This window comes from Thermobia domestica, chromosome 7 (assembly GCF_964235325.1).
Source record: "Thermobia domestica chromosome 7, izTheDome1.hap1.1, whole genome shotgun sequence".
Classification (NCBI taxonomy): domain Eukaryota; kingdom Metazoa; phylum Arthropoda; class Insecta; order Zygentoma; family Lepismatidae; genus Thermobia; species Thermobia domestica.
Window position 1 is genome coordinate 144,881,738 of NC_137460.1, and position 11,154 is coordinate 144,892,891.

General features: G+C 34.5%; 1 protein-coding gene across 3 annotated transcripts in view; it reads left to right on the forward strand.

The window, feature by feature from the left end:
* pins (G-protein-signaling modulator pins) overlaps positions 1-11,154 on the forward strand; it is a 114,939-nt gene that overhangs the window by 91,336 nt on the left and 12,449 nt on the right. For all 3 annotated transcript variants that reach the window (XM_081765347.1, XM_081765346.1, XM_081765348.1), the window contains exon 13: positions 6,348-6,556. In XM_081765347.1, coding sequence (XP_081621473.1) covers positions 6,348-6,556 — 209 coding nt within the window. The remainder of the gene's footprint in view (positions 1-6,347; positions 6,557-11,154) is intronic.

Below are 11,154 nucleotides of genomic sequence, written 5' to 3' on the forward strand. Positions count from 1 at the left end.
AAAATATGGCTGGACTATAGTTTATCATATTAATTTCTTTTCCTTCTGGTATCGAATTTCCTTTTCAAATTTCACCCCAGTCAAAAATTCGAGAATTTTCTAATTTCGAATTTCCTTTACTTCTTTTTTCCCTGTAGCTTCCTTAGTTGTAGAAAGACATCCTTAAGACTTGCCAGGGAGATACCTCGGATGGATACCTAACTGTTGACATCAATTGGACGGGCCTGCGCGCAGTGTTGCCAATTAGGGAAATTTAAATTATCCTATATTTGGACAAAAAATTAGAAATTTTTGTTTATAAATCGGTATTTATACGTCCGAGTGCAAGTCAACTTACGCCAATCGAAAATTTGTCCTTACTTAACAAACGCAAGTACAGATCGTTACAATGGGGCAATTAGGTGGCGTACGTAAAATTCGTATTTAGGTTCTAACCCTTGATTTTTCTAGTTTTTGCCTACTTTTCTGTTTACCGTAGAAAAGTAGGCGTACGTAAAATTCGTATTTAGGTTCTAACCCTTGATTTTTCTAGTTTTTGCCTACTTTTCTGTTTACCGTAATATATTTTTGGTAATTAGAAACTTTATTCCTCAAATATCGCCATCATACTTGTAGGATATATTAGTGGTGAACCAATGTTTAATTTAAGATAATTTGCGTCTGTCTGGTAGCAGTGTTGCCAGCTACAGAAAATTTTAATTCCAGATTTTAGGGGGAAATTTTGGAAAAAATATATGTTTTGTCTCTATTATTTACCTCTTGTTGGCTATATCGGAACAAACGTACCAGTATCTGGAAGTCTCGTCTTTGCTCTACACAACGCACTATAGAAAGTTTCAATAGGATAATTAGGGAAGTACAGTTGAGGTTTACAGTAGACCTTGTTCTCTAATTGGAAAGATAACTGATTTTTTTAAAGGTAGAATGAGATATTTTTTATTGACATGCTTACTTTATTAGATATCGTCACAATACTTGTTGGATATATTAGAGGAATACCAAAGCTTATTTTAAGATAGTTTGTGTGTGTCTGATGGTAGTGTTGCCAGCTACAGAAAATTTTAATTCCAGATTTTAGGGGCAAATTTTGGAAAAAATTCCCTTTTTATTTCTATTATTTCCTTCTTGTTGGCTACATTCGAACAAACGTACAAGTGTATAATAGCCTCATCCTTAGCCTACACAGCGCACCACAAAAAGCTTCACTAGAATAATTAGGGGAAGTACAGTTGAGGTTTATAATAAACCATTTTCTGGAAATGGTAAGAAAATGGTGAATTTCTGAGGTAGAATGAGATTTTTTTTATTTTCATGCTTACTTTGTTATATATCGCCATGATACTTGTAGGATATATTCTTGGAGTACTACGGTTTATTTCCAGATAGTTTTCCTCTGTCTGATGGCAACGTTTCCAGCCAAAACAATTAATTCCCACTATTAGGTGAAAAATTCGAAAAAATGCCCTTTTCCCCTCTATTATTACCCTCTTACTGGCTACATTGAAACAAACGTATCACTACCTGAAAGCTTCCTCTTTTCCCTACAGAACGCACCATAAAAAGTTTCAATAGGATAATTAGAGAAGCTGTAGCCTCGGCATATTTGATTTTTGCTTCTGAGGCCTAAAAAGTGTCAAAATTTCATGTGTATGACAGAATTTTTTACCCCTCTTTGAATGGAAGCCAGCAACTTCAGGATTTCACTGTACCTTGTCAACACACCAAAGATTTGTTTAGGTGACCTGAACTCATATAGCAGCAGTGGTGCTAGATACAAAAAATTTTGAAATTCGGTTAGGGAATCTTTTGTAAATTTTCACCCCTACATTTCCCTCAATAATTTCCCACCCGTTGGCAACAATGCAATGCAACGTACACCAAAAAATACCCACTTCTATTTTCTAAAAAACAAGACCTTAACCATATCAATCAAATGAATAGTTTTTGAGCAATAAGTCACTAACTGAAAATGTAGGAAAACGCCAAAAATGACCTGGGGCCGAAAGGAATAATCACATAATTTGCTCGTATAGGTACAAAGAAACAAATGATTTGTAAGTTACGAGGGCTTCGACTCAAGTTCTGTTGATTATTTCAATAATCTGCCACATAAATCAATAAATAATAGTTGCCAGAAAAAAACAGACTTTTGAAAAAAAACATGAAAAAGAACGATGTTTTTTATTGAAAAAAAAAACTTCACAGAAAAAAAACCGTTTTTTTACAACACTACTACGGAGGTTAATAATGTCTGACGAGGCTCATTTTCACATTGATGGATGTGTAAATAAGCAGAATTTCCGTTACTGGGCACCCAGAAATCCAAGTTTGTTGCATGAATTGCCCCTTCATAACCCTAAAATAACATGGTGTGGTGTTTATTTTGATGGGACTATTGGACCATACTTTTTCAACGACGAGGATGGTAACACTATAACTGTCACGTGTGCTTGATATGTGGACATGCTCGAAAACTTTTTACTCCCAGAACTGCGACGACGTCGCCGTAGACAAATTTGGTTTCAACAAGACAGGGCTACTTCACACATAGCAATAGCATCGATCAACATTCTTGGGAGGATATTTCCAGGACGGGTTGTCTCTCATCGCGGCAATGTTCCTTGGCCTGCAAGCTCGGCCGACCTATCGACATGTGACTTCTTCCTATGGGGTTACTTGAAGCAACAATGTATGCAACAAAACCTGCAACATTACAGGATTTGCGTGAATCCATTCAACATGCAATCCACCAAACCCCGCTGGACATGGTTCAACGAGCTGTGAATGCTGTGAGGCGACGTGCAGAGATCTGTTTGAATAACCATGGTGCACACCTCACTGACATAATTTTCAAGACGTAGTTACCATATGTAATGCTTTTGTATGTACATTCTGGACATGTAAAACTTTTGTTCATAAAAGGTCATTAAAATATTTAATTTGCAAAAAAACATCGTCTAACTATTTCTGCCGTACCCTATATATATATATTTATTTCATGCAGGGAAAAGCAGTCCTATATCATTTAAACAATACCAGCTGAACTAAGATTGAAGAATATTTCCACTAATGAACATTTTAAATTTGAAATAAAGTACTTACAAAAGATGTGCCTGCAGTTCAACTGTGTGTTGTTGCACAATGGATTACAAGGTACATTTCCAAATGATCAGAAGTAAAATTTTGTCGGTGATGAAATAAAATATTCTTGTATGCAGAGAGAATGATCTCTCCACATCACATGAGGTAACAGGAGCGTCTTTCAATAGGGGGATGTAGTTGGGGGAAATACCTTCAGGGGGGGGGGATTCTTGTTTTACCACTGAGAATCTCACACACTGGCAATAGGCTGTCGTAACCCGGGTTTCTTTCCAGCACTGCATTTAGTTTCTTTCGAACTTTTTCTCCTACATCTCCCCACACACCTTGCAGCAGTCTCGTTGCATCCCCTATGATTTCCATGGACTCCGGAAGAAGCCACCCAACAGTCTCTAGCTTTTTAATGCTTGTAGGTAGCCAACCAAAATTGCTGTTTATGTATGCGATAGCACACGCTACTTTTGAGTCATTAAACAGTTTCTGAGTAATGCCAACTGACACAGTAGACTCCCATGGAAATGAATGAACAACAGACTTATTTTTTTGAAAATGTTCATTGTAGAAATGTACTGCCTGTATCCAAGTGCCCCATCGCGTTAGCACAGGCTCCGGAGGAAGTGGCACGTCTGGTAGTTGATCTCTGTAAACTTGAACACGTTGTGGCGCCTTAACAAACATTTTTTTCGTGAAAGAAACTAGTTGATTTACTTCGCAAAAGTTGTCTCTCACCTCTTCAGCAACATGCTGAAGAGCATGGGCATACAGGTGAAATGAATTAAGTGAGGGTAAAAAACTGTAAGTGCTGTAGCCGCTTTTAACATGTACACTGCACTGTCTGTATAGAGAACAAGGACTTTTTCTTCCTGAACTTCTCCGACCACAACACTTTAAGACCATCGTTTACAAAGCGAGCAATCGTGGAATGATTCGTGCGTTCCAGCAATTTACTCGCAATAAGATAGGATTTAGATGGAGCATCTTCACTTAACTTTCCAATCACTAAATTTGATACATAACGTCCCAAAACGTCTGTTGTTTCGTCCACAGAAATCCAAATATATAAACTACCTATTTCTGCCCTAATGGTATCTATAGCTTCCCTATAACAAACTTCGAGATAACACTTTCGAAGAGTGGATTCGTCAGGAATTCGACGCCCGCAGTACTTCTGAAAAGCACGGTATTTTGGCACTTGAACTTTGTTCCAAGGAATGTTTGCTACTATCATTGCTTGGCACAAGTCTTTGAAAAACTCACTCACTGAAGTATCTTGATGCATTTGTGTCAAGAGTACTTTTTTTTTTTTTTTTTGTTTTGTTTTTCAGTTTGCAAATTTTTATTTCTTGCATGGAGTACACTTCGTACATGTTGTTGTAACTGAGATTTCATTGAACATCCAATTTTTTTTATCACACACTTGACACAACACCACTTTACCGTCCGTAGTAAACGCATCATCGATAGTTACCCAGGACCGCAATTTCGCGGATAAAGTTGAGGCAACCAGAGCCATTTCTAACTTCGATTGTCAATACAGAAGATGTGCTGACCAAAGCATATATTAACTAATAAATAATAGCGTTACAGTTTCGGCAAATTAACTTTGCCTTCCTAGCGTTAATTTGCCGAAACTGTAACGCTATTATTTATTAGTTAATATATGCTTTGGTCAGAATTTGTCTGTTATTTTATAAAAGAAGTTCCAAAGCTAGAATGAGTGGCATTCAGAACATGTGCGTTTTGCAACTGCAATACTAGAGTATATCATCCTGTCATTCAGTTGAACAAGCGAAGTTCTTTGAAAGCTTAGGTTACCTGCTATGATATTGCCATTGTCGCCAGCTTCTTGGAACGAACTCTTGCAGTAAATTCCTGGAAGCACACTAGCATACAGTTTTAACTTCAATTGCAGGATTTCTTTCATCTTTTTTCCCGTCCGACTTCCGATAACAATCAAATAGACTTCATTTTAGGAATTTCCTGGCCAGTCGCCTGTCAGGCACGTGATCTGTCTTCCTCTAGAGTTGAGAATAAAGGGTGCTGCTAATGTATCCCGGAGGGAGGATTTTTACTTGTTTCTTCTTATATTTCTTTTGTTATCGGCGAAAATTCTGCATAATATGGTTTGACAAATAAAAAAAGAGAGATATTTCTCTTTCGGTAAAGAAACGAAAAGATAGACATGACAAAATTGAATTTAGATGCAAGCCTTGCACAGTTGGAGAGTTTATTTTATTTTTTTAAATTAAAATTTCAATAAACACAAAATTTTAAGACAGTTTTATGTAAAAAAAATGTAGAAACCATAGAAATATGTAATATTTGTCAAAATATGTAAAAATATGTAATATGAAACTTTAGTTGAAGCACCCTACAGGTGTGAATCACAAACATTTAAGGATTTGACGAACCTACACATGAAGGAGAAAATATGTAATTACATACAAATCCGGACATTAGTTATAAAAGTTCACACTAAATTGGCTCGACACACGATAGGATCCAATGGACAGACAGATCCTGTTTTTGCAGCTTTGGACCTTTGAATTTCTTATGCCATTGACTTAGAGATTCTGTATGTGTATGTATATGCTTGTTATGTTCGGTTTCTTCGCTTCCATAGGCAGAATGTCACAAATTTTAAGTACAGTGATTGGATCTTTCTCACAGGTGTTTTGTTTTAAGCATTAAAAGAAAGGAAAGTAGATAATACGATCTTTAGCCATCTTTCTGTTATTTTTTGGTTCTCTATGGCATATCTATGTGTAAAACTAATATTGTTTATAAAATTCGCTTAATAACCTTTGGTGTAGGCTTTGATTTTTAGTTTCTGATTTTATATATAATACAGAGTTACCAAACCAGTTTGGTGCAGGTTGTATCTATCTTTCGATTAACTGTAAGATTCAGTAATTAAACCTGTGTTACCTAATATGTTGTTTCCTGTCCAGCATATTATTTTTCAGATTATGTCAGAGTATGTCTACCTTAACTAAGTACGTAACGATTAGTAATGTTAATAAATTTGTTACTCTTGAAATTCTGCCATATATATTTAACTGTGACAGCGCAGCAAAGAGAGAAGAAATATTATTCTAAAGATGGTGGAGATACGTCTCATCCGTTGATAGGTATACAGTAATAGTTTTGTAGATTTTTGTATAATTCTAAGTAATCATATGTTCCTAATTTTGTTGCAAAATACGTTACGTGTATATTTTATGTTCGTGAAATTTATTATGTTTTAGGAGAAGCTACAAGTCTTCAGGATGATCTGTTGGATCTGATAGCAGGAATGCAAAGCAAACGAATGGACGAGCAACGTGTTGCCCTTCCTCATCTTCCTGGACTCCATCCTCCGGCTCGCTCACAGATGCTTCAGCGTTTGTCAGCAGCAGGAATTAAAGACACCGCTATGCCAGATGATACGTTCTTTGAAATGTTGATGCGATGCCAGGTTTGTATGTTAACTAACGGATTCCGGTTTCGATATATAATGACTTAGCAACAGTACTCTTTAAGAATTATGAATCTTACCAAATACAATTTTTCTCTTCTTTTCCGACAGTGTGAAAAATTTCATTTTCGAAGATCACTGAATATCTCTTTAAAATCCCTTAATAAGGCGTATTTCAAGCGGCTTAAGTTTAATGCATGTTTGGTCTTGGTATTTTACTAATAGTTAAAATATGGAAAAGTTATTTGGACTATAAGTAAGTTGATACTTTGATAGTTCAGCAATGATAATATACATCTGAGATTTCATAAACTTGTACGTACTCTCGAAAGAAGTGTAATTTTAAAATCTGTGACATAACTGTGCGTCATTACTCCTTCATCACCTAGTGAGCGGAGGGAATTTGTCGGGTTTTGTGATAAGACTGTAGTAATCATTACAGCAGGCTAATAGAAACATTTGAAGTTATAAATTCGACTTCAATATTAACTTTTATTTTAACAGGAAAGTGAATCAAATTAAATATACAATATATATATATATATATATATATATATATATATATATATATATATATATATATATATATATATATATATATATAACAATAGAAAATTATGTTAATAATAAAATATAAATAACTACGAAACAGAATATGAATAGAACATTCAACAGGAATCAACATGCAATATGCTTCCGACGTCTTCGTGACTCCGAAGAATTAATCTTACAGTACCTTCTTCGATTCTATATAATTTATACATTTTGGAAGAAAATTGTGAAGATTCAAATTTAGTAAAATTAAATTTATCCAAAGAGATTTGAAGTCAGAAAACTTCATACCAGAATCATACCACCGGTCCATGAGTCCATGTTCTAACTGCGTCAAAAAAAAAAAAAAAAGATATTAAATTTACTTACTGATACGACGGTTAAGGAAAGAAAGAAAAAAAAAATGACAGAAAAGAATATAATTTAGATTATTAGTACACGGAAACGTGCTTTAATTGCCCAATGGTTTACAGTCCTCGATTTCTTCACGCTATTTCAAATCATTATAATACAAAGCATCAATTTTAACACAAGCCACAAATGTACATATTACACTGTTCCATACCTCCAGACTAGTGAAGTGCTGGAGGAATTTTTTGTAACAAGTAAGGTTTTTCATAGATGGCACACTGTACTGAGCAAATCGCTTCGGAGACGATACAGCGCTCCAAGCGAAGAAAATCATAACTATTTGTAGGTTAGAATCCACTATTAGATCTTATAAATTCTTTTTATTTCCTCAAGTTTGAAATTGAAACAACCACATCTCAAAAGACACAGAGATGAAGTATTGACGCCCTCCCTAGGTGCACGTGGTCCTGGGTTCAATTTTTGGTGAGAGAAATTAAAATTTGTAGGCATTACAATGGTTCGTATTGCACCTTAAATTGTTGATCAATGTCTCATATCGCTTTGGAGTTGAAAATGGACGCTAAACTACGAAAAACAACAACTACTACGAAAAACATTACAACTTTAAAGTATTGACTGTTTTTAAAGTTAATAATTTGAAGTTTACTGAACATAAGTATGCCGTTGTACAGAAACCATGATGGAACTTTGTAATATCACTTTTAAATTTTTGTTTTATAAAAGTCTCTTTATGTTCGCGATATTTTTGATCTGGTGGTATTGTAGAATATGTCAAACGAATTCCCTTTCTTGCTATTTACATTATATGTAATTTTAACATTTTTTGTCAATTAGTTTAGAAGTTTAAGGGTGGACTTTAAGTGGTCCACCCTTCTGTACTTTACTGTATGCATTCCATCAAGTATCACGTGACTGAATTTTAATGTGGTGTGTCGAAATGGTCACATCATTACTATTACTATCTCGTATATATTTTTCCCTCTTCTGACTTCGTTCAGTCTTTATTCGATGAATTATTTAACGAAAGAGTTGATTTACATCCTTTTGTTTTGTGTAAAATGTTTTATTGTTTTCTGGGAAGTATTGAGTTGATTCATTAGTTTGTACAGTTTAAAATCAACTAATAAATGTCTTGTTTGAGGATTGAACTAATCAGGTAATGAATCACTGATCACAATATGTTCCAACATTCAGCGAGTTGTTGGATGCTTTTATGAAAAAAAAAAAAAAAAAAAAAAAAAAAAAAAAAAAAAAAAAATCTGTGTTATGGATACGTAGAAGTCATCAATTTTATCATTTGCACCTTCCGTCGTTTTTGAAGAATGTGCCACGTAGTGCATTCGACAAAGACCGGAAAGGATGGTAACCTGTAGGAGCTACATTTGGGGAGTTCGCAGGATGAGGTAAAAGTCCCATTGAAGCTGCTGAATGACAACGTTGTGGAGTGCAGGGAAGGAAAAGAGAAATCTCCGTATAGAAATCATATGCAAATCTCTCTTACTACCCCTTTATCTTCAGGAATGTTGTATCATACTAATTTAATGAAAATTTTAAGATTATGCCAAATAAATTAATAGGAATTAATTAAATTTAGATAAAAGTCGGTAGAGCCAAAATTTAAAAAAAAAAAAAAAAATGTTTATATGATTTCTATAACTTCCATTCCTGTAAGTGTGAGTTCCTTATTTAAAGTCCTGTAGCTCCTTTCGGACTTTCTTTGATAAGTGAACTTACGCATGAATTATCTGCCACCTTAGTATATCAAAGAATAGGTGTGTGATTATTTTACAAGTTTCGGACATCTGATATTGAACGGAATCCAGCAAGCCTGCAATAAACAAACAAATTATTCTGGTACTTACCATACCGGCCGAAATTCTGTTATGGAAGGTGATAACTTCATGTTGTTTAGTATAAACACCTTTATTTTCCACACTTTAACACAATACTTAATCACTTAATACTAATGCACTCAATTAATATATCGATATACTATATGCATACAATTGAACAGAAAGAATTATTTTATGATTTTTTTTATCACTAGTTCACAGTTAGTATTTTATATATTTATATCCACTGCACAGTTCATCTTCTTTGATTCTCCAGTAGATATATCCGTTACTCCACAGTGTTTAATCCCGATTTCAGTGTCTCTTCCTTCTCTCTAGTAATCTTGTTCTGAGAACGGTTTCAGTAGCATTCAGGCGTATATTAAGTCCTTGGTGCCTGGTTATAACTTTAATGCTACTACATTCACTTTTTGAAGGTTTGCTTTAATTGCACGTCTTTCAATAAATTATTATTATTATTTTAGTTGCTTGTTGCTGCATACAAAGGATGCTTCATTTTGTTGATAGTATTGCCAATTTGGATCTCAAAATCCGTATGGTATAAGTTAAAATTGTCCTGAACATTGAAACAGTTTATACAACTTATTTTGAACACTAATGATGCAACTTATCGTACTTAATTAAACTCAACTTGGTTATAGATATATTTACTTGTCTTCAATTGCAACTAACTATGGTGAACTTATTGTGTTCATGCTGAAAACAACTATTGTCACACGAGCCGCAACTGCACAGACTTGATCTAACCACCAACTGCTTTGTTCTCCAGATTTTCGGTTTTGTTAAAGGGGTCTGATGCACAAGAGTCGTGTCTCGCATCAAGGCTACTGGCTTTTAAATAGAGATAACCTTTTCTATTGTATATCTACCTGCTAACGGAAGTTTGGGAGGAAGTAATTCTATTTTTATTTACATTTACTTCATACTCAAATAGTTCACTTATTATAGTTTGTTACCACATTTCGAATCAAGCACTAGAATCTGCATACTTTGGCCTTTCATTAGATACCAAATATGTTAGAATCCCATTCTGATATAACCTTCAAAATTTACATAGGCCTGTTAATATGTTTTTCACCACGGGTCATTTTCTTTTCCTATACTTGTCTAGTCATTGGTACCCTCTAGCGGAAAAAATTCTAAACGTCGCTGACAACCATAGCATTTCGGAGTTTTCTGCTTCCGGGTGACAATTTTACAAATTATTAATTATAGAATGAAATTTAAACATACATCTACTGTACTTACAAGTATATACATATCTTTGCTACAATATACTTATTCGGTATGTCATCCCCTATTAACATTATTTAAATCAATTTCTTAGGGTAATGATCACCAGTCCGTCTGAATCCAGCAGATAGCCAAAACTCCACCCACTCCAATACCAGATAGTACTTTTTTTTCTCGCGGCTGAAAGTAAGTTTTGTGGTACAATATACGGAAGGACAGAAAAGGTAAACAAACAATAAGGGTACGCGTAGCTTTCCAAGACATAATTGACTCTTATACACAATAATTTTTACTATTTTAATTGTGATTATTATTTGATATGACTCTCTGCTTCATCTGGTAAACCTGGAACGAATTTTTGTTTTGATAGATTCGCTACGCCAGCTAGAATTCTTGTGAAATCGATAGCTATCCCTTGATTTTAACACGTCTTTGTCCTTCGGTTTTGATATCTATGTGTTAAATTTTGACAATGGACAAACATCCGTCTTTCTGTCTCCTTTTAGGTAGTTACAACTCAAGTTTTTTTTTAGTTTGTCAGTTTTATATAGTATCCTTATGGTTGCTTAAGAGAAATAAAACAGTAAT